Here is a 24577-nt window from a genome sequence, read left to right as displayed (position 1 = left end):
TATTTAATGTCCATTGTATGCCAGACATTTTTCTAGGTGCCAAGGATATTAAGGTTACCAGGCCATACACACTACCAGGCCATACATACCTCTTGTTCTCGAGGAGTTTATCATTTAGGGAGTCAGTTAATGAAATAATTATGGATTGCAAATGGTACTTAAAATGGCATGGTGATAAACAATAATCCTGAGTGGCTACTATGGATACACTCTTTTCCTGTGAACTTTTCTTTCCATTGTCAGAGGGAGAATAATTACAAGCTATTAAAGAGTTAAATGACTTAAGATGGAAAGAAAAAGGTAGTCAGTAACAGAGACTACTTTTGGCATAGTGACTTTACTCCTCTGTTTACCATTTCTAAAGTTCATGGGACTCTGATGCCTATAATGGGCTGTATGTTTTGCAGGTTTTTTTCATTGATCGTTACTTAGCCTCTGAGAGACTAACCAACTCTCCACATTTTCTCTTTTCCCTTTCAGTAATTTGCCATCTTCCATGTATGAATGGTGGCCAGTGCAGCTCAAGGGACAAATGTCAGTGCCCTCCAAATTTCACAGGAAAGCTTTGTCAGATCCCAGTCCATGGTGCCAGTGTTCCTAAACTTTATCAGCAGTCCCAGCAGCCAGGCAAGGCGTTGGGGACGCATGTCATCCATTCTACACATACCTTGCCTCTGACTGTGACTAGCCAGCAAGGAGTCAAAGGTAAGCTTTTTTCCTTCTGCCCATTTGCCAGACTTCTGTTAATCTGCCAAACTCACATAGAAGTCAAGGATCTGCGGATGGCCAGGGCTGGTATTGAAACAGAATGGAGTACATGATTTGTGGCCTGAGAAATGGCATTAGAGACAGAATGTGGGCCCAGGTATGTAGCTGCAGTACTTTCTAGGCCATAGAGAATTAGCGTCTAGGAAATAAGAAAATAAAAAGGAGCCCATTCTTCTCTAGTGATTCTTACCACCAAGAGCTAATAAATGTGCATGGCATTGTTCTGACAAGGCCTGGGAAATAGAAAGGTGAGCAAGACGGTGTTCTGGGCCTTGCAGCATTAATGAGTTAGTGGATCGCACAGTACCTGCTCGTGAACTTCAAAATTGACGAATGCTTGGTTTTAGTTGTAAACAATCATTTAACCTCACTGAACTTCAATTTGTTCATCTGTAGAGGAAAGTAAATGAGGTCACTTGGAGCTCAAAAATTCTATGACGAATTCATCCTTTTAAACCTGGCATTATTATAAATGCACACTTTTAAAAAGAGGGGTCATAGAAGTTTACTGGCTCTAATTCTTTAAAACCTGAATCCTTGCATCAGGAGATGAGATTTTGTTTGAAACCTACAGAAAGTAGCTTGTCGTAGATATAAAATAATGCACTTTGGTATTTTGTGTGTGTGTATGTCACAAGAAGCACAAAAATAACAGGTACTGTATTATTTAAGGGTAATAGAATTGTGCCTTGTAAAATTGGGTTTTCTCTTTTAATAGAAGAATGTAAATCCTAAAACTTTTGTGATAGAAATTTGATGAGAAATTCAAAAATAATCAAATGCTTGATCTTTCTGATTAACATTTGATAAAATTTACCTACTTAGAACAAACAGCATGAATTTCACAGCTTTATGACTTTGGAAAAGAATATTTTAGTCTCATGAATGTGTTACTGTTAAAAGTTTTAATTTCTCTCTATAATTGCAAATTTTAAAAAAATATAAATTCAGGCTTTATTTTATTTTGCATGTGTCCTTAAGAATTGTGATGGCTGGCTGGGCGCAGTGGCTCACGCCTGTAATCCCAGCACTTTGGGAGGCCAAGGCGGGCAGATCACCTGAGGTCAAGAGTTCAAGACCAGTATGGCCAATGTGGTGAAACCCCGTCTCTACTAAAAATACAAAAATTAGCCAGGCATGGTGGTGGGCACCTGTAATCCCAGCTACTCGGGAGGTTGAGGCGGGAGAATCGCTTGAACCTGGGGTGCAGAGGTTGCAATGAGCCGAGATCGAGCCATTGCACACCAGCCTGGGTAACCAAAGCGAAACTCCATCTCAAAAAAAAAAGAGAATTTTGATGGCTATGCAGCAAAATGCTACAGGTGCATGCATGTTTATAAAATTTACTTTCATGTTTTAAAACTTTTGATTTGCCTGTTAGTTATTCAGGACTAACAAGTTTTCCTCCAATCTGTTTTAGTGAAATTTCCTCCTAACATAGTCAATATCCATGTGAAACATCCGCCTGAGGCTTCTGTCCAGATACATCAGGTTTCAAGAATTGATGGCCCAACAGGCCAGAAGACAAAAGAAGCTCAACCAGGCCAATCCCAAGTCTCGTACCAAGGGCTTCCTGTCCAGAAGACCCAGACTATACATTCCACATACTCCCACCAGCAGGTCATTCCTCACGTCTACCCCGTGGCTGCTAAGACACAGCTTGGCCGGTGCTTCCAGGAAACCATTGGGTCACAGGTAAGCATCATCACTGAGCCTGCTTTAGTAATGTCTTACAGATATGGTATCATTTTAACAAGAAAGCCAGACTTGATAAAAATGCTTTTTTAAAAAAAAGGCTTTGACAACTATGACTCGTGGCCATATTTTTGTAAATAAAGTTTTATTGCCACACTCACAGCCACACTCATTCATTTACACACTGTCTATGCCCATTTTCATGCTATGACTGCAGAATTAAATAGTTCCAGTGAGATCATATGGTCTGCAGAACCTAAAATATTTACTGTGTGTCTTTTTACAGAAAAAGCTTGCCAGTCCCTGATGTACAGAATACATTTATTTATTTGTTTATTGATTGATTGATTGAGTTGGAGTCTCACTCTGTTGCCCAGGCTGGAGTGCAGTGGCACGATCTTGGCTCACTGCAACCTCCACCTCCCAGCTTCAAGTGATTCTCCTGCCTTAGCCTCCCAAGTAGCTGGGATTACAGGCATGCGCCACCACTCTCAGCTAATGTTTATATTCTTAGTAGAGACGGGGTTTTACCATGTTGGCCAGGCTGATCTCGAACTCCTGATCTCAAGTGGTCTGCCCACCTCATCCTCCCACATTGCTGGGATGACAGGCATCAGCTACTGTGCGTGGCTTCCAGAAATGTTTCTGGAAGTCCGTGATTACCTGTTTCTATTTTTTCAGTTAGGATGATCTGTGTGTAAAACATGCGTCAGGCATGAGATATGGTACAGGATATATTCCACAAAGATGCTTGAAAATATTTTTGCCTTTTGCAATAGTTTTGTTCATGAGTTTTGAATTCATTGTGCAATAATAATTCATGTCGTCTTTGACAGGAAGTAATATTTCATGTTATCTTTTATTTTCTTATAAAAATTCAGGCTGGGTGTGGTGGCTCATGCCTATAATCCTGCCACTTTAGGAGGCCGAGGCGGGTGGATTACGTGAGGTCAGGAGTTCGAGACCAGCCTGGCTAACATGATGAAACCTCGTCTCTACTGAAAATACAAAAATTAGCCAGGCATGGTGGTGGGTGCCTGTCATCCCAGCTACTTGGGAGGCTGAGGCAGGAGAATCACTTGAGCCTGGGAGGTGGAGGTTGTAGTGAGTCAAGATCACACCACTGCACTCCAGCCTGGGTGACAAGAGTGAGACTCCATCTCAAAAGAAAGAAAAAAAATTCATAACTTTTAGGTGTAGTGCATGAGTTGTTTGAAGTGTAACTTTAGGCCTATATTTATATCATAAAGTGAGAGAAAGGCAAAATTTTCTTTAAAACTCATCATTGAATGTGCATAGTGAATACAACCTAAAAGTGTTGGTTCCTCCACTCCATTATGTGATAATGATGGAGGCTTCGTTCTGTGGTTTCCCTCCTGTCTTTTGGTTATGGGTTAAACCCCTCATGAGAAGACTAGATGAGATACATTTATTATTATTTCTCTGCGATGTCTTGAATATTAAAAATATAGCGTGTGTGTGTGTATATGCATGTGAAATACTTGGGAGTAATAGAACTAATTGTCACTGCTTTAGAAACCTGGGCAACACTTTTAGGTACTAAGTCAATGGTAGGATTGTCACCTTTCTTCTAGGAGAAGGAGGGAAGATTGTAGACCTGAATGGAAGGCAGCATGTGGGAATGGAAAGAGCATCCTTGTGGAGTTGTAAGACGTTGATTAGAGCCATGAGCCCAGCACAGGGTAGGAGGGAAGCAGCTTCCTTATCTGCAAAGTAGAGATAAGACGTGGGGCTCATGAGACTTTGTTAAGATTAATCAAGATAATGTGAGCCCTGCTTTGCAAATATTATAGAACGATGCAAATATTAGCTTAGAGAATATTTATGAAGATAGAGTCAAACTTAAGCAACCATCTACTATGACTGTTTTTATATCATGTGCTTTCAGTAAGATAGGGGACAGCATCAGTCCCACAAACAAAGCCCTCATTGGCCTGTGGACACCTGAAATGCGACTACAGGGGACCTAACGTGGCTTTTCATTCCCCAGTTTTGCAAATGCTTTTGGGAGAAGGAACATCAATTTAAATTTAGCTTAAAAGTTAAGACAATGTTTATGCTAAGGATAGATTTTGATAAAGACAGTGGGGCTGAAGATAAACTTTATACACTTCACAGCTTTGCACCGAACTGGTCTTGGAGAGGGAGGACAAATTTGGTGCCATTTGCATTGTTTATTCATTCCAGCTTAGGTTGATCATGGAGAAAGGAAAAAGCAGATCTTTTTAAAATTGTGTGCCCAGTACCTTTCTCCCCGTTTTCCAAGTTGGAACATAGATGATAAAAAGCAAGAAAATGAGGCATAACAAACTTGTTATTCTTGTATAATCTTAGGTGATTGCTAACGAGAAAAGATGAAAAGATACTATTGACCCGTAAGCCTAGAGTATACAATTGAAATGAATTGGCTAATTGATGGAGTTACCCAAATAATTAAAACTCAGTGGAATACTTTTGTCTTATCTACATACATCTCTGACTTCTGGTCTAAAAGATCCAAACAGTGATCTCAATTCTTAATTCATTTTGCATGTGTACTCACTCATACACAGCTTCAAAATAAGACCTATTTTTTAGAAAGCATTCTCAGCATATATTTATTGGTCTTCCTGTTCATGAGGAATGTTGCTGGATGCTAAAGACTGCCCAATTAATTTGTGCAATTAGGGTGAACCAGGCATTTAAAAAATAAATTACTGGCAAATAATCATAGTGTTTAGGTGTATCCTACTATCCTACAAAGGAGTTTGCAAACATTTGTGCTTTCTTGCTGTGGCTGGTTTGCAAATGTAGCTATAGCCAGGAGGTATAGGTAGATTTTAAATGGCAGATAATCCAAAACAAAAACAAAACCCTGGATAAATGCTCACTGTTGCTTTGCTCAGTGGAGCTGTCTTATTAATTGCAAATGTCAAACACTGAGACTTTCAATGCAATAGTTACCAATAAACATCTATGTTTATATGTTGCTATGAGAGGTCATATACAAAATAAATTTGACAGAGATAGCCTTTGTTTCTGTGGCACATTCTAATAATTAGGTAGTAAACTTGGGATTGAAAACCCAAGATGAACTGTGATCAACGTATTTAAATTTAGGAAAGCTTTGTAGAGTAGGATTTCAGAACTGTTTGGATGGTGGAGGAAAATGGATGATTGATGAGGAAACCAAGCTCACAGGGCAGAAAGGGAGAGTAATTAAACAGGAAAGAGAACAGTACAAGAGATGGGCAAGGAAGAGTTGTCAGAAGAGATCAGAGAGGTGAAATAGCTTGGGATTCTTGGCAGGCTATTGCACAAATATTAAGCCTCTTAAATCTGAGGCATAGTGCAGTATAAATGACTTGCTGGCAAGGTCAGCGTGTCAGGAAGCCCCTTTGACTAAGTGGTCAACTCAGCATCATTAATAGTGGGGCAGCCTGACCTTAAGTGCCTCCTGCTGTGAGACAGTATAGAGTTAGTAGAATTACCCATGAAGCGTTCTTGCCAAATATATCTAACCTGAATCTAATCAAACCCTTAGAGTTAACCCCAAGTTTATAGGGAATACCAAGGGTAAAAAAACAAGTTAAAAACATCACATCCAGACAGAAAAAACAATCAGACATTTACAGTGTAGGGCATTATTGCCTGGCTTAAAAAAAAAAAATCAGAGTATAAAAGGAAGTGAGATGATGTTTGTAGAAAGAGACACAAAAAATAAGTGTAATGTATTCACCTTAATTAAATCTTGATTTTTTATTTTGAAAAAGTCAGATCTAAGAGATATTTTGGGAATAGTTGGGGAAATTTGAACATGAGCTCTGTCTTAGTCCATTTTGTGTTGTTATAACAGAATGCCACACACTGGGTAATCTATAAAGAAAAGACATTTATTTCTCACTGTTTTAGAGGCTGTGAAGTTCAATATCAAGGTGCCAGCATGTGACCAGGGCCTTCTTACTAAGTCACCCCATAGCAGAAGGACAAGAGAACACAAGACAGCAAGGGGGAGCTAAACTTGCTTTTATAACAAGTCCACTCTGGTGATAACTAACCCACTCCCAAGATAATGACATTAATGCATTCATGAGGGAAAACCCTCTTATTAGGTCCCATACTCCTAACGCTGTCGCTTTCAGGGGATTAAGTTTCTAACACATGAACTTTGGGGGACACATTCAAACCATAGGAAATGTCATTAGATGATATTTTGGAATAATTAGTTTTCTTATGTGTGGTAATAGGATTGGGATTATGTAGGAAAATGTCCTTATTCTTTTTTGTTTGTTTGTTTTGAGATGGAGTCTCTCACTCTGTGGCCCAAGCTGGAGTGCAGTGGAGCAGAGGTGACACTGCAACCTCCGCCTCCCTGGTTCAAGGGATTCTCCTGCCTCAGCCTCCCGAGTAGCTGGAATTACAGGTGTGCACCACCACGCCCAGCTAATTTTTGTATTTTTAGTAGAGACGGGGTTTCACCATGTTGCCCAGGCTGGTTTTGAACTCCTGACCTCCCAAAGTGCTGGGATTACAGGCATGAGCCACTGCACCCAGCAGGAAAATGTCCTTATTCTTAATAGATGAATGCTGAAAGTTTTAGGGGTGAAATTCCATGATGTTCATAATTTACAGGCACACTTTCTTTTATTGCACCTCACTTCAGCTCTTTGTAGATAGATATTGTGTCTTTTACTAATTGAATGAAGGTTATGGCAACCCTGCTTATTGGCAAGCAAGTTTTTCTGACAGCGTGCTCTCACTTTGTGTCTCTGTCACATGTTGGTAATTTTGGCAATATTTCAAGACCTTTTCATTGTTGTATCTGTTATAAGTTATTTTTGTTACTATTGTAATTGTTTTGGGGCATCACAAACCATAACCATATAAGATGGCAAACTTAATTGATAAATGTGTATTCTCTGACTGCTCTACCAACTGGCCATTCCCTCATCTCCCTCCCTTTCTTCAGGCATCCCTATTGGCTGAAACACAACAATATTGAAATTAGGCTAATTGATAATACTACAATGGCCTTTAAGTGTTCAAGTGGAAGGAGGAGTCACACATCTCTCACTTTATTTTTTTTTATTTATTTATTTATTTATTTATTTATTTATTTATTTATTTATTTATTTTTGAGATGGAGTCTTGCTCTGTTGCCCAGGCTGGAGTGCAGTGGTGCAATCCTAGCTCACCGCAAGCTCTGCCTTCCGGGTTCACGCCATTCACCTGCCTCAGCCTCCCCAGTAGCTGGGACAACAGGTGCCTGCCACCACGCCTGGGTAATTTTTGTATTTTTATTAGAGACGGGGTTTCACCATGTTAGCCAGGGTGGTCTCGAGCTCCTGACCTCGTGATCTATCCTCCTTGGCCTCCCAAAGTGCTGGGGTTACAGACGTGAGGCACCGAGCCCAGCCATATCTCTCACTTTAAATCAAAAGCTAAAAATGATTAACCTTAGTGAGGAGGGCATGTTGAAAGCCAAAATAAGCCAAAAGCTAGGCCTTTGCATCAGTTAGCCAAGTTGTGAATTCAAAGGAAAATTGGAGGAAATTAAAAGTGCTACTCCAGAGGAAATTAAAAGTGCTACTCCAGAGAGTACATGAATGATAAGAAAGTAAAACAGCTCTGTTGCTAATACGGAGAATGTTTGAGAGAGGTCTAGAACAAGCCACAACATTCTCTTCAGCCAAAGCTCAATCCAGAACAAGGACCTAACTCTCTTCAATTCTCTGAAGGCTTGGAGAGGTGAGGACGTTGCAGAAGAAAAATCTGAAGCTAGTAGTGGTTGGTTCATGAGGTTTAAAGAAAGAAGCCATCTGCATACCATAAAAGTACAAGGAGAAGGAGCAAGTGCTGATGTAGAAGCTGCAGCAAGTTGGCCGGGCACGGTGGCTCACGCTTGTGATCCCAGCACTTTGGGAGGCCGAGGTGGGCGGATCACGAGGTTAGGAGATCGAAACCACGGTGAAACCCCGTCTCTACTAAAAATACAAAAAATTAGCCGGGCGTGGTGGCAGGTGCCTGTAGTCCCAGCTACTCGGAGAGGCTGAGGCGGGAGAATGGCGTGAACCGGGGAGGCGGAGCTTGCAGTGAGCCGAGATTGTGCCACTGCACTCCAGCCTGGGCGACAGAGCGAGACTCCGTCTCAAAAAAAAAAAAAAAAAAAAAAAAAAGAAGCTGCAGCAAGTTGTCCAGAAGATCACTGATAAAGGTGGCTACACTAAGCAGCCTTATACTAGAAGAAGATGCCATTTAGGACTTTCATAGCTAGAGAGAAAGTCATTCCTTGGCTTCAGAGGACAGGCTGGCTCTCTTGTTAGGGGCTAATGCAGCTGGTGACTTTTAAGTTGCAGCCAATGCTCATAGGCTGTTCTGAAAATTCTATAGCCCTTAAGAACTGTGTTAAATCTACTCTGCCTGTGCTATATAAAGAGAATAGCAAAGCCTGGATGACATCACATTTGTTTGCAGTTTGGTTTACTGAAGGTTTTAAGACCGCTGTTGAGACCTGCTGCTCAGAAGAAAAGATTCCTTTCAAAATATTACTGCTCATTGACAGTGTACCTGGTCACTCAAGAGCTCTAATGGAGATGTACAAAAAGATGAATGTTGTTTTCATGCCTGCAGTCACAACATCCATTCTGTAGCCCATGGATCAAGGAGTCATTTTGACTTTCAAGTCTTATTATTTAAGAAATACATTTTTTAAGGCTATCACTGCCATAGATCATGATTCCTCTGATGGATCTGGGAAAGTAAATAAAAAGCTTTCTGGAAAGGGTTTTCCATTCTAGATGCCATTAGGAACATTCATGATACATGGGAGGAGGTCAAAATATCAGCATTAAAGATATTTAATTAAATTAGATACTGGAAAAAGTCAAATCCAACCCTTACGGATGACTTTGAGGGGTACAAAATTTCAGTGGAGGAAGTCACTACAGATATGGTGGAAATAGCAAGAGAACTCGAGTTAGAAGTGGATCCTGAAGACATGACCAAACTGCTGCAATCTCATGTTCAAACTTGAATGGATGAGGAGCTACTGCTTATGAATGAGTAAAGAAAGTGGTTTCATGAAATGAAATCGACTCCTGGTGTAGATGCTGTGAACATTGTGAAATGACAACAATGGATTTAGAATACGCTATAAATTTAATTGATAAAGCATTAGCAGGGTTTAAGACTGACTCATTTAATGACTGACTCATTTTGAAAGAAGTTCTAGCATGGGTCAAATGCTATCAAACAGTATCACTTACTACAGAGAAATATTTAGTAAAAGGAAGAGTCAGGCAAAGCTGCAGACTTCACTGTTGTCTTATTTTAAGAAATTGCCACAGCCACCCCGACCCTCAGGAACTGCCATCCTGATTGGTAGACAGTCAGCAGCATCAGGACAAGACCCTCTACCAGCAAAGAAGTTATGATTCACAGAAGGCTTAGATGGTTATTAGCATTTTTAAAGCAATAAAGTGTTTTAAAATTAAGGTATGTACTTTAAGGCATAGCACTACTGCAAACTTTATAGACGACAGTATAGTGTAAACATGACTTTTATTTGCACTGGGAAACTGACAAATTCATGCGACTCACTTTATTGTGATAGTCACTTTATTGCAGTGGTCAGGAACTGAACCCACAACATATCTGAGGTATTGCCCGTAGTTTCAGAGGTGTTTTACACACAAGCAGCACAAACTTGACTCTTGAGTGGTTCATATTGCAGGTGATCATTGTATCATCCTTTGAATATCTCAGTATACTTGAAAATGTCTTAGAAAGAAGGAGGAAAATTTTAAAATTTCCTAGATTTATAAATAGAATAGTATATCTTAAAGCCAAATTTAAAAGCTTTCACTGTAGTACATTTAGAGACTTTTTAGAAACAAACTTAAAGTTTTTAACTGTTTAATGGGGGTGTTGGGTGAGTGTGAGGTGACATGAGGCCAAGGAAGAGAAATTGGCCTTGTGAAGTGACCAAGGGCCAATCTAAGAAGTCAAGTTGAAAAAAAAGGAGTTGACTATAGGGGATTTTGTGAAGAATCAAGCATCAGGATTGCGTTACAGGCTGTTGTAAAGACAAGGATCATGAAGAAATGAACTATTCTGAATTTTCTTGCTTCACAAATCAGCTAAATAAATGCTCACTAGAATTGATTACTTGACCCTTAGCAGGGAGGATTGTGAGAAGATGAGCAATGACATCTTTGTTACAAGCAGCCTCATCCTTGATTAATATTAGGAAGGGTGTACTCTTAATTATCAGTCAAGGAAGTCCAGGCTGTTTTAGAGATGGAATGCTAGAGAATTAATGGAGAAAATTCAGTGATCAGTGAATAGATTTGCTGATGATAGTTAAATTCGTGACCACAGAGGACATTTCTTTGGATTGCATTATAATGAGAAAAGGGCGGGAATAATGGTGTTAAAGGTTTCTATAATGTTTTCTCACCTTGACAGAGAATGCCAACCTGTAGGGAAAAAAACATTTCTGTTGTTTTGTTTTTGTAGAAAGTTATGTTTAGTATTTCAGAGTTCTAAAAATATGTTTAACAATCAAATAAATCATTGGTTTTTATGTGAATCAGGCTGTCTATATAGGCAGTCTTTATAGGCATCACTAAATCTCGTATATTCAAAGAACAGAAATTAATCTCATAGAACTATATAGGGTGACAGACAGGAGTGGTTTTCTTTGAATATAAATCAAGTATGAAGTAGTTGGCATACTTGATTCATACTAAATCAAGTATGAATTAGTTGGTCCTAATTTTGGCAGAGTTAGGTTTCTGTGCTACCTGGAGTAAATTGTGGTAGTCTACATATATGTGAAAACATTTGCAAGAGTTTGCTCACTGACTGTTAGAATGACAATTCCAGTGGTTACAATCACCAGCCACTTCAAGGTAATCTCATTTTTCACAGGCTTCAAACCCGAACATTTCCGTGATAGTTATCATCTCTGAGGAGAGGCCAAGTTTCAGAAAATACCCCTCCAATCTATATTTGCATCATAGGAACATTCAATATATTCATCTTTTTTACATAAAAATCAATTGTATAAAGGTGACCTTTGTCTTTAAATTGGTTCTCTTAACAGTGACCTAAATTCAAAGCTTATTTGGCATCTGACTTTTTGATTGTTTCAAACATGTTTTATTGATTGCCCAGTTGCTGGAAACAAACATTTAGTGACCTAGTTATGCCAGATGGTATGAAAAGGCCTTGTATGGGAAGCATTTAGAATCACAGTGTAGAGTTCAGGGTCCAGCTTCCATGGTGAACCTGCCAATTGCCTGGCTGCACAAGCCTGTGCTCTTTGTTGAACCCAGGAACCTGCCTTGTAACCAGACAGAGGCGTTATAAGGGGAGACAAAAAATTCAGGTGCTCCGAGATTTCCTATTTCAAAATGCTGAAAGATCAGAAAATTTCACATATAAATACCTGAGTTAATTAAAAAGCAGGTTTTCCAGGACTCTGGAAAACCTTGATTTATACAGCATGTGTTTTAAGTACAGCACTCTAACACAGATAAAGATGATCAAATAACACATGAACCCACTTTTATAGTTTGCAACTATAAAACTCTTAGAAAAGATTTTAAAAACCATAAGAAACAAACTTTAAGATTGAGGTCTTTAATACATATTCTACAGAAGAAAATAAACTTTATGTGGATTAGGAAGAAAGGAAAGGACCGGTAGTGGATGTGGAATCCTGAAATCATTGGGAAAACTCTTTTTTCCTTTAATTATTGGTCATATAAATAATAAGCCCTAGGGCAAAATTGAGTTAAAGTGACAGAAGAACTGTTTGGGATTCTATTAGAGATGCCAGAAGTTGTTCCAGCAGTTCTCTTTGGACAGGAAAAATGGAAACAGAATGGACCATTGGAGAAAAAGATTATTTAATTGAAGATAGGTCTCTTTTGGCAGATACTTTCAGTAACATCCTAAGCTCTAAAGCGTAGCACTGGAACACACACACACACACACACACACACACACACACACACCCCATTCTAAAGGGCCAAATAGATATACTTAGCTTTTGTTTAAAAAAACTTAAAAGAATAAGTTTAATGGAGAAATTAACAGGAAAATATGAGCTCATTGAGGTGGAAAGTATCCTAATTGCATGGCTGAAATTACTTTTTTTAAAAAGAGTTTCAATACTTTTGTCACAGGACTTTGAATAAAGAAAAATATTTCTTGGTTTCCACTGGACAAAAGCCAATAAGAAGCTGGGGAAATAGATGTCATGCCTGCCAACTCCACATGGGAGAAAAAAGATGGGTAGATGGTTGGGTAGATGCAGATGACATGGGCACTTTGGAAATCTTTTCTCAATGGTGAGAAATGGTGTTCATTTAGGGGAGCTGAGACATTGAGTTCTGCTCAGAAACCCGCTCTTGAATTTCCACAGTATCTCTCCTGTCCTGACAACATGAATATTACTGGGATGAAGCCTAAATCTATGATTAAAAAACAAACAAACCTAGTTTTATCCTGACAGAAGTAATGCCAGAATTATTGTAACACTTTTCACACTGGTTATTCCCTAAACTGGGTCCATAAACTACGTAAACAGATTAGAAGTCTAAAGAAAAAAATGGTTATAAAGCATCTTACTTATGTGGAACGGGAACTGAGCCACGCTGGGTCAGCAGAGGGCAGAGGTGAATTGTGACTCTCTCTTCCTCCCCATGGCCTGAGGCCACATGCCCTTATGGATAGGGCCCTCCCAGGTGATCTTGGACCAGTGCAGTGGCCTGCCTTCTTTTGGAGGAGCTGCTGGGCAGTGACTGGGGAAGGTGAGGCTGAGGCTACTAGACATCTGTCTTCTTGCTGAGCTGAGAGCTCAGTTGGAGTGTGTGCTGATTGCATTTACTGAAGTTTGGCTTCCTTGAGGTGGAATAAGTCATTAACACCAGGCACTTCCTATGCCATCTGGGCTTTTCTTCAGTGTCCCACTCAAGTACTCCTTTGGCATAATCTAAGAAATATTTAATTGAGTGTTAGTGAGTCTGGTTGTCTCTTGTGGCTCTAAAATGGCTGCTCTCTGTAGCCATCCGTGCCAAACCTTACCTGCGTCAACAGCTGAAGGTATCACCGAAGGTGTCCTACACATCTCAGCGATAGGTGCTGGAACCCTTAAGTGTTTGCTGGTCTTGTTCCAGCAACCTCTGCCAGATTGATTTTCGTGCAGGAGCCCTCTAGACTGGAGTTAAGAAAGATCAGTAAAGACAAGGGTAAGATCCAAAGAAAAACACCACATGTGAGAGAGAACATGTCTGCATGTCACTGGGCTCCTGCCAGTGGAGAGGAGAACTGCTCGTTTTACTTGGATTGAGAATGTAGGGCTGGGACATTAGGATAATCAAAATATAGATTCTTAGAACTTCAGAGAATGTGTTGTGACCCAGACGTTACCCTTCCTGCGGCCCAGTATCCAGTCTTTACCCAGGCAGATGTTTTCTGGGAACCAAAGGGGCTGTCAGCTTTAAGTGTCCACCTGCCCTGACCTGTTTAAGAGAAGCAAGTCTTTGTTTCTTCATTGGTTCTCCCTAAGCCCCTCCTCTCAGATTTTTTTTTTCATTTTATTGGCAATTGAAATGCCTTTATCATGACACGGAATATCAAATTACCATATTTTATACCTCTAGGGCTTTCTAAAATAATATACCTATTAATAATTAGACTCCTGTTCCTACATAGGAATAAGCACTGAAAATAATAATTATGGAGCATCTCAGAGTGGAAGCATGTTGAGCTACTTCTGATATTGGCAAAGTGGTAAGATTTTATGGTCAGTGTGTTTGAAGATGACAGTTCTTAGCATGTTGGAAATAGTTTTAAGAGACGATGGCTTGAATTGATGGTTGATTTTGGCTCTGTACATTATAAGAAATGGTTTCAGGATTTATAGCTGGTATTTCTAGGCTCTGATGGTCTGATGTGGCTCTGTGCTATCCCTCAGAATTGAGATTTGCTAAAATGAAGAGGAATCAATTGGTTTACTAAAAAAATCAGTCCTCTAAAATCTGCCACGTAAAGTTATAGGGAGAGAAGCACATTTTTTTGCCATATATTGAAGAGGACAAAGTTCTTCCCTGAACCTTCTCTAAGACAATGATAGTACTGTTTTTTTTCCTTTCTCATCCTTCCATTTTTTTTCCTCTTCTGTCTCCTTTTTTAAATAAAATAATTTCTATATAGGATTGAATGTTCTATTTCAACAAGGTCACTTTATGGGACTGTGCATTTACTCTAGTGACACTGCCATTGTGTAAACAGCTTGGACATGTCTGAACAAGACTTGCCACCATTGAGAATATTTAAAGTATGTCTCTAGCCTTGAAGAAAATTCTAAAATTCAAAATATTTTGAATATTTCTAAATATTTTAAACAAAGAGAGCAATGCCTCCAAGTGACCTCTTTGCAGAAGACTGGTGTAGGATGTGCAAGCTCTAACAGAGTTCTTAAAGAATATGGTCTTAACATTCTGTGGCTTCGAGATAAGCCTCTTTTTCTTTTCTTTTTCTTTTTTTAAGAGATAGGGTCTCACTCTGTTGCCCAAGCTGGAGTGCAGTGGCAGGATCATAGCATGCTGCAACCTCAAACTCTCGGGCTCAAGTGATCCTCCTGCCTCAGCCTCCCAAGTAGCTAAGAGTATAGGTGTGTGCCACCACACCTGGCCATGGGGCAAGCCTCTTTGTAAGACAATGCATTTTTAGAAAACTGATAGCTGATTTGACCTTCAAAACAATCAGGAGAAACAGGAAAAGTAGACATTTATGTCTCCCATTTATTTATGTGAAATTTGAGGCTCAGAGATTGGGACTAGCTTGTGTTGGTATTTCTAAGACAATAGGTCTCTTTCCATTTTAGCAAATTCATCATATCTTGGCCCTCATTTTCTTCATTTTTCAAGTAACTGGATTGGCTAAGGAGGCTACCAAGGTGTGTTTGAGTCCTCCAACCCTCTAATGGTTTCTACATCTTTGCTCTTTTCTGCAATCTTAGACACCACTGGTGCTGACGTATGCACAGGCCATATGTACAGATCAATGTCAAATAGAGGGAATGAATAACCTATACTGGTCTCTCAAATCCTACTGACTTGGAAGACTCCTCTTTAGTATCAGTTTCTTTGAAAAGCTTTTTAGTACTTCTTCAACCCACACTTCTCTCTGTTCCTTAAATCTTTATTGCATTTAGAATCTAATCAAACAGTTTTGAATTTAAATATTTTAAAGTTGTTGCTTTTGTGCCTCGTTTCTCTTCCTCACCAGCTTGCACTTTTTATAAGGCAAGGATCACTTATGAATTAATCTCAGAACTAGGCACAGATGAATTGTGGGTAAATATATTAGGTTAGTCTAGGTTGTGCTTCAGTAACACATTAGCGTAACAAAGTTTACGTTTTGTGTGCATTAGACATGTTAGAGGTGAGCAGAGGACTCTGCGCTGTATATTTCAGGGACTTGGGTTGATAGTGGTTCCATCATGTTACTGCCATGTTACCCAGAATATATGGCTTCCTTAATTCCTACAGCAGGGAACGAGATGTTCTGCAAAGGACCACACTCATTCCCTTTCCCATAACCTCCCTGTTCAGAATGAGTCCCATGGCCATATCTGTTAGTGCTATGGATGGAATTATGCCTTCCATCCCCAAATTCATATGTTGAAGCCCCAAACCCCAATGCGACTATATTTGGAGACAGAGCCTAAAAGGAAATAACTAAGATTAAGTGAGATCATAAGGGCAGGGCCTTGATGTGATAGGACCGGTGAGCTTGACCTCTCTGTTGCTTTCCCCACACACTTGCACGAAGAAGAGTCCATGCGAGCACACAGCCAGATGGCGGCCACCCACAAGCTAGGAGGAGGGGCCTCACCAAAAATCCACCATGTTGGTACCATAATCTTGGGCTTCCAGCCTCCAGAACTGTGAGGAAATAAAAAAAAAAAACATCTATTGTTTAAACCACCCAGTCTATGGTATTTTGTTATGGCAATCCAACAGATAGTTTTAGAGCTGGGAAATGTGGGGAAACAAGTGGCTCTTTGGGGAACAATGGATGTTTCTGCCAGAAGAGTCAGGGAGTGGACAAGACAGACGTGGTTCCCTGCACCCAGGGATCTAAATGAACCTGTTAGTGTTATTTGTGGCTTTCAGTTTTTCTACATGACTTGTAACCAAACCACAGGTAATTATTAGTTTTGAGTTCTGTGTACTTGGAAGAGACACAGAAAAAACTGAAAGCTTAACCAAATGAGGCATGCATTACAATTTCACATAGTGCTATGAGGCCTAAAATGTTTTTGGTTCTTTTCATTATCTCTTTATAGACATGAAGCTTAATATAGAAGATTTATCTCAATATGGTTGTAGAAATAAGCATTGGAGGCCAGGCACAGTGGCTCACACCTGTAATCCCAGCACTTTGGGAGGCCGAGGTGGGTGGATCGCGAGGTTAGGAGTTCAAGACCATCTGGCTAATACGGTGAAACCCCATCTCTACTAAAAATACAAAAAGTTAGCCGAGCATGGTGGCAGGCACCTGTAGTCCTAGCTACCCGGGAGGCTGAGGCAGGAGAATGGCGTGAACCTGGGAGGCAGAGCTTGCAGTGAGCTGAGATTGCACCACTGTACTCCAGCCTGGGTGACAGAGCAAGACTCCATTTCAAAAAAAAAAAAAAAGAAGGATTGGAGAAGATAGGCATTTATGTTCATCATTTTGGTGGTGATCAGGTTGCTATGGTCATAATAATCATGGCTATATGCACATCTTTATTCCCTCTCTCAACATGAGTCTTTCTTTTTAGACACATTCCTGGTAATTAAACTTAAAATAAATTTGATCTACTCACCATCTAGAACTAGGATTTATCATGTGATTTGTGTTGTTTTACCCCAAGGAAAGGCTAACAGGAGTTATGATGTCAGAATATAATCATGACAATACTATACTTAAATTTTCTTTTTGCAACTTAAGAGCAAAACACACATATCACCGCCTGGAAGAAGACTTGACTGCTGAAATGTTCAGATCATTGTAGAGGTGGAGAAAATAGGCAGCGCAAATTCTATCTTTTCTTTAGAAAAGATGTCAAGTAGAATCATAAGTTTCATGCTTAAGAGGTTTTTTTTTTTCCTTCGTGTGTTACTTTAAAAACCATTTTTGCCTTAGCGTAACTTTTAAAATACTGTTTCATAAACTAAAGTAGTTGTCTGGAATTCCTTGAAGCCCATGGTTTGGCTTCAGCAGGTTTTAAACAAATACACTGTCAGAAATCGATTTGGATACGTTTCCAGCAGTTAATGCTCTAGTCACAGTAGATACTTTATAAAATCAATAGCCTGAAATATCAGAGGATTATAGTTGTATCAGATTCCCCAAATGCCTAACATTGTTTTAATTACTCTAATAAAAGAAAGCTGAGTGGACTTAAAAAAAAAAAAGAAAGAAAAAAACCTTGCCTATAAAGAATGTTCTGCTCAAGCCAAAGCAAATTTTTTTTACAAGTTCTGTTAGAAAATCTGGAAGTATTTATGCATTTTCCTCTTCTTATGAGACAATGCCTGTTACCCAGCCAGTTCTGCATCGTACAGTGCTCTTTATGACAATGACCCTTAGAACAAGCTGATCAAATATGTTGCTCTAGTTGCATTAGCGATAGGGGTTAGTGATTTAAAACTTTTTACTTTTTGATGCATAGAAGTAAGTATATTTAATGAGCTAGTACTGGGACACTAAAGAGTGTTCATGACATTTTCTAGTTTAATTTGGAGCCATAGTTGATTCAGGGCTAGAAGAACACCATTTTGCTCAGAACATTGTCAGGAGTCACTTTTCCAGAGTGGAGATGTGTTTATACCATAGTGAAAAGACAGTTTAACAGGCGCAAAGAAGAGGAAAGACGAAGTTTGGATTGATCCAACAACCTGTTACATGCAGTCAGTACTTTTCCCTTAGGGGACTTCATTCTGATTCTTATGAAAAGAAGTTCAAGATTTCCAAAAAAAAAAAAAAAAAATAGGATTAACACTCCTCACCCAGATTCATAGTATTGATGGTGTAGCTTTTGTTTACTAGAATACCCCAAGGCTTTGTGCCAGAATGTTAGAGTAATGTGCTTCTGAATGTGGATGGAGGTGAGGATGGCACCTGCATGGGTGGAATAATTTATGGGACATACCTGTGCAGTGTGGGTTGATGGATTATAATGTGACTTTATAATGGTCACAGCCCAGTACACCTAAGATCTGCGTTTCCATGAGCATCTTGAATCATTTCTGAGCTCTTGCCTATTGATAATTATTCATTATAGCTACCCGATATAATGTAGAATCGAGCCATTTAAGAGCCATAACTGTTCTCAGGAAGGTAGGGCTGCCCTTTATATGTACAGGTTAGCAGGAAAGGGCTGGCATGAGGTAGGGTGAGGAAAAGGCAGCCCGTTATTATGGTTATCCTTGATTAGGTTGGCCCAGGTCAGAGTATGAGGATACCACCAGGCAGGCTGTGGCAGCATGAAATCTAATGTATCAACCTGGCAGGCAGGGGGCACCTGAGGAACACCAACCTTCATAGGATTGCCCTGCCACAGGAAACCTTGCCCCCATAGCTCCTTGGCTGCCCTCAGCCCTGCCCTGGAGCTTTCATAAAATCATAGAACTTGGGCACTTAAATGAGTATTAGCAAGTCTGTCTTTACAATTTTGTGGGTGATGCAGCTAACATCCAGAGAGGTAAATCAGTTTGCAGTTGAGTTTGTGGGAGGTGAGGAGTAAAACTGAAGATTTTAATGTCTAGTCCAGTCTTTCTACATTTTTTTTTTTTTTTTTTTTTTGAGACAGAGTCTTGCTCTGTCTCCCAGGCTGGAGTGCAGTGGCGCGATCTCAGCTAACTACAAGCTCCGCCTCCCAGGTTCAAGCAATTCTTCTGCCTCAGCCTCCCAAGTAGCTGGGATTACAGGTGCATGCCACCAAGCTTGGCTATTTTTTTGTGTGTTTTTAGTAGAGACTGGGTTTCACCATGTTGGCCAGGCTGGTTTTGAACTCCTGGCCTCAAGTGACCCGCCTGCCTTGGCCTCCCAAAGTGCTGGGATTACAGGTGTGAGCCACCTCACCTGGCCAGTCTTTCTACTATTGCACCCTGACTCTTAGGCCGTTTCTTCTAGGGATGGAAGATTCACAAGAAACCATTGCTATCTAAACCTGAAAGGACAGCTATATTCTCTGGGACGTGACTTAGTTAGAGAGTCTCATGCTGTGTGGTGTTTTGTGATTGGGCCATGGATCCTTGAGGGGAAGGAGCACAGTGAGCTCCCCTGCTGTTGCTTCATGGTCTTGGTTCTCTGGCATCAAAACATGGCACCATGACAAGTAGGATCGTGATATCCCCAAAGCGAAATCATCTGCCGCTTGAACGTCAATATTTACAAGTTGAATTACTGGAATTCCGTGATACCATGTTGTGCTTCTTAAGCAGAGTTAAAATGAAACTCATATAATGACATGCCCTCCACAGCATTAATTCACTGAGTATTTCTTTACTAGCCAGAGCACTTTTGAGAAAACCTGAATATTTCTAGCAAGATCTTAAGAATATCTTTTTCTTTTATTTCTATATCTAACTTACATGTTTATTTTATACATCTCTTCTCTGTAGGCTGAATCTGGGATATTGTATATCGAATAACTACTAGATTAATTGCTCTTTTGTTAAATAAGCCCAGGTTTTTAAAGGAGGAGGCTGGGGGAAGAGATCTAATACTGATCGAGAGCCCAGTGGGGCTTGGCCATATGGCTGTCTCACATACAGTCCATCTCACATGTGTTGTCTCAGTCCACTCAAGAGCTCCGTGAAAAATGGATATCTCTAGTTCCATTTTATAGAAGACGAAGTAGGCAGAGAGACGTTGAGAGTTTTGCCTATAGTCATGGAGGTGGTAATTGGTAAAGTGAGGATGTGAATGTTTTTCTATTTTCAAAAGCTGCCCTCTTGCCATTTACCCAGTTATGGGTCATCCTTACACTGCTTTTCACTGAGTTCAAGGGGAATGTGGTTGTGCAGAAAAGTCTGTTTCCTGTTCATAATGTGCTAATGCTGTAAGGCAAGTAGATATCTGGGAGTTTGCTTTGTGTTCAGAAGTCTTTTTACTGTGGCTGGACATTGTTTGTTGAGATAAGATATTATTCGTGCTGAACTTAACTCCTTTCTGCTGTTTGTTTGAGAAAAAGCACAGTCAATGGGCCTCCAATCATCTAATTTCAAATTTTTGTCCTCTCATTATTCCTGATTATGTTTATCTCCAATATAGTTTCTTCCTTTTCCTCCCTGCGAATGATATAATTTATCCTGGTAGTTCTTTTTTACATTTCAGGGGAAGTACTAGATATAGAACACTTTACCTTTATAAAAACACTTATCTCTTTCTCTTTTTCCTCCTCTTCATCCTCGTCAGTCTTTCTGTACTTACCATTGTTTCAAAGATGCTAATTATTTATTTGGAAGCAATATAAACTTTTTTGCTCTGAGGAAAGGAACTATGATGCTTCTTTTCCCCCGTTTCCTGGTTGATTTTTATATCCAACTGTACATCTAATCTCAAATTTGGAAAACCCTCCATGGTTTAGCTCCACATCTTCTCTGACTCTGCACACCCACTCTTTGTTCCTACGTATTGACCCTCCTTCTCCTGTCTTTACCCTCCTCCATTGCTACTGGCTGTTCTCCCAGTTGGTGGTTGGTGTTATGCTTAGCTAGAGCTGTTCCATCTCTTTGGAATCTCTCTCCCCAGTAGAGCCATTGAGTCACCTCCTTGTTTCAGCTCTTGCCTAAACACGGTCCTACTTTCTCTTGCAAGAGTTACAATAAATCAGACTTCTGTTTTATTTCATGTTTTCCCTCAGTGCAATCTCTACAAGTATTTTTTGAAACCTGGATCACTTTAACATTTTGGGTTTTGTTTATTTGCTCCTTTGGCTCTAAAAGATGTTCTTTACTGAAACTTAAAATATTTTATCTGTTATTGTATAATAGTCCTTCACAGCATAATGAGTTATATACATGTAATGAAGACAATTCATAAGAGTATTTCAGTTTATCATTTTTTAGTGTTTTAAATAGTAAGATTAAGTAATAGGTTCCTGACATGTGGCTATCTTTATGGAGTGGACCTTTTAATAATTAAATATCTGAACACTTTTAATAAATGTGTCCTGAGAGTTTATCAAATGGCTAATACTTTAATGCTGATTGTAAGTTTTACCCACACCAGACACCAGTTGAGGAGGATGATTGGGGCCTGGAGTCCAGCCCATGCTCTGCTCATCAAACTCTATGTCCTGGTGCAGGTCACGTCCTACAGCTGCCCTTTTCTAATCCCCACACAGGGGTTGATGGAGTCCCAGTATCTGTGATTGGACAAGCATCATTTAATCTCACAATCCTTTAGGGTTGGGATTACTAGCTCAGAGAGGTTGGATGATCTGCTGAACTTCTCACTGCTAGTAAGAAGTATCTGGGATTTCAATCCAAGTCTAATGACTCTAGTCCAGCACTCTTTTCTTACCACCACTGCTGGATCCTCCTTCCCCAGGACTCTGCACAGTGCAGCAAACACTCTTGGAATGAGGGTACATTGTAGGCACTATAGGTACCAGCGATTTTAATACCTGAAAAGTTAATCTTATAAAACCTTATGAAACCGTGCTCCACCATCTATCACAATCTCTTCAAATCATCATTCAGCTCTGAAACAACTCCAGTGGGGAGTTTTTAACTGACAAAAATTGTAATCCTTGGTTACCAAATAAGTTTTAAACTATCCTTCCTCTCACATTGATAGGCAGATGTAAAAGTGATTGTGGTCACAGCCCAACTTTGAATATCAGGGAAGTGCTACAGTATTACCTCAAAAATGAGATTAAAGTCTGAAGGTATGTGTTCCCAATCAGGCCAAGATTTAGATACATACATTACCCTGCAATCTAATTTTTGACAACTAGCTTCAAGATTGAAGGTTTTTTTCACTATTGCTTATAATAATTTTGTGTTGTAAATGTAGTAACATGGATATTTGTGGAATAATTGTAATGATTCTTGAATAGCCTTACCATCTGCATCACAGTATTCATACAGGTGTGCAAATAGGAAGGGTTGAAAAGTTATTTTCATGCAGTCAGTGTAGGAATCATGACCAGTGCACTGGTGAATCAAGGCTGGGAGTAGCTTTGTTTGTTTTTCTTCCTTTTGCCTTATTTGTATAAGTCCTGTAGTTAGAGGCCCAGGCAGCGTGAGCAACTCTAGAGATGTGGAAATGAGGGAGGAGGAGATAAGACAAAAGGAGGTGGTTAGGAGGCCGTCTTCCCAGATGCAGTCCTATTATAGATGTGAGAGCAGCAGAAACACTTGAGTTTTGCTGTGGTGTGTAGTAACTTGTATTTCCTAGATGGGATAATGTAACCTATCAGTATGTAGTGACCACAGAACCTTAGACCTTGCAGAAATTGTGAAGGTCATCTGCTTCAGATCCTGGGCATCCCTGAGAGACGGTTTTCCGCGGTCAGCTCCTAGTGAAGTCAGCATCTTCCACTGTTAAGGAGCATTAACTGTTGAAAAGATCTTCTACTTAATGAGGTTGAATCCACTCTTTCTATGATTTGTAGCCTTTAGTCCTGCCAATACAAGTTAAGCATCCCAAATCCAACAATCTGAAATCCAAAATGCTCCAGAATCCAAAATGTTTTGAGCACCAACATAACACTCCAAGGAAATGCTCGTTGGAACAATTTAGATTTTGTACTTTTGGATTTGGGATGCTCAACTGGTAAGTATTTGCAAATATTCTAAAATCTGAAAATAACTGAAATCTAAAATACTTCTAGTCCCAAGCGTTTTAGATCAGAGATCCTCAACCTGGACCTTTATCATGCGACAGGCTTCCTCTTGCTTAGGGTATCTGAACACTGCCATCATGTCTGCATGTAGTCTCACCGTTCCGCCTTTCCTCAGTTGACCCTCACAGGACCTGGTTGCCAGAACTTTCATTTCTCTGCTTGCACTGCTTCAGCTAGGTCGTGCGTGGGCTGAATCCTGGGATGGCTGTGTAGGGTTGTAGTGTCCCTGCAGCCCAAGGTTATGTGAGCTTTTTGAGGCACTGTAGCTTGTTAGACCCGATAGGATTTTTGTTTCAGACTTGACTTAGCTAAATATCGGGTTGTAAATTTAGCACATTTCTCCAGGATTGCTATTCGTAAGACATATCCTGAAATGATAAGGCTTTCCATGTTAATGTAGTGAATAATTCACAAAGGAGGAATTCCATTTGTGTTTTTAACTTGTAAAACATCACCTCAATCTGTGCGTAAAAATATAGTTAGCGTGAGCCTATATCCGTGTGATTACGTCTCACCAAAAGGCAGAACCTAGCAGTCATAGACAAGGATTTTCTGAATGCTGATCTCATCCTATTCCATGTGATTCTCTTCAGTGTGGCCTTTTGGTGTGGGAGAGAGAATATCTTTCCTCTACCTTCTTTTCTTCTAGGCATTTCCTACATCCAGATGAGGCCCTGGTGTTCAGTGGTCTCTTGGGTGAGAGCCCTGAGTATGGCCACAAAGATCTCTCAGATGGAGTTTCTGGCTGGGCATCGAAGCCTCTTCAGAGTTAAATAACCGAAGGGCATATGTAGATCTTTGAGTCTTGTTGTAACTGTGACTTCCTCTCTTGTAGCTTATTCTTATACTGTGCAGACCCAGTTTCAAGACACACACGGTGTTTTGGTACCACCTACACTACCATTTATTTAATCAATTTGGATGGCTTATGCTGCTCTTGGCTGTGGACCTGCAAAAACAAAGCCATGGGATGAAGCAGCCTGAATCATGTAATGAAAACCTTGTACCTTTCTAGAGGCCCGGTTGAGAAAAAATGATTTATTTTTGCCCTACCAAATAAAACATTCTAGGAATCCAAGGTGAAAATTGGATTTTAACTGCTACTAACATTTTGAGCATATAAAATCAGCAAGTGTTGAGTGTTTTGCTTGATTAGGAGACAAACCTAAAGAGTCCAGTGCAAGAATGATC

General features: G+C 39.9%; 1 protein-coding gene across 33 annotated transcripts in view; it reads left to right on the top strand.

Annotated features, from left to right (window-relative positions):
- LTBP1 (latent transforming growth factor beta binding protein 1) overlaps window positions 1-24577 on the top strand; it is a 442730-nt gene that overhangs the window by 230128 nt on the left and 188025 nt on the right. For all 33 annotated transcript variants that reach the window (XM_063623691.1, XM_055252600.2, XM_063623686.1 and 30 more), the window contains 2 exons: window positions 481-705; window positions 2189-2463. In XM_063623691.1, coding sequence (XP_063479761.1) covers window positions 481-705; window positions 2189-2463 — 500 coding nt within the window. The remainder of the gene's footprint in view (window positions 1-480; window positions 706-2188; window positions 2464-24577) is intronic.

The sequence above is a fragment of the Symphalangus syndactylus genome, chromosome 18 (genome assembly GCF_028878055.3).
Source record: "Symphalangus syndactylus isolate Jambi chromosome 18, NHGRI_mSymSyn1-v2.1_pri, whole genome shotgun sequence".
NCBI lineage: Eukaryota > Metazoa > Chordata > Mammalia > Primates > Hylobatidae > Symphalangus > Symphalangus syndactylus.
Note: the sequence above shows the minus strand (reverse complement) of the source record. Positions and strands in the feature narration are given on the sequence as shown.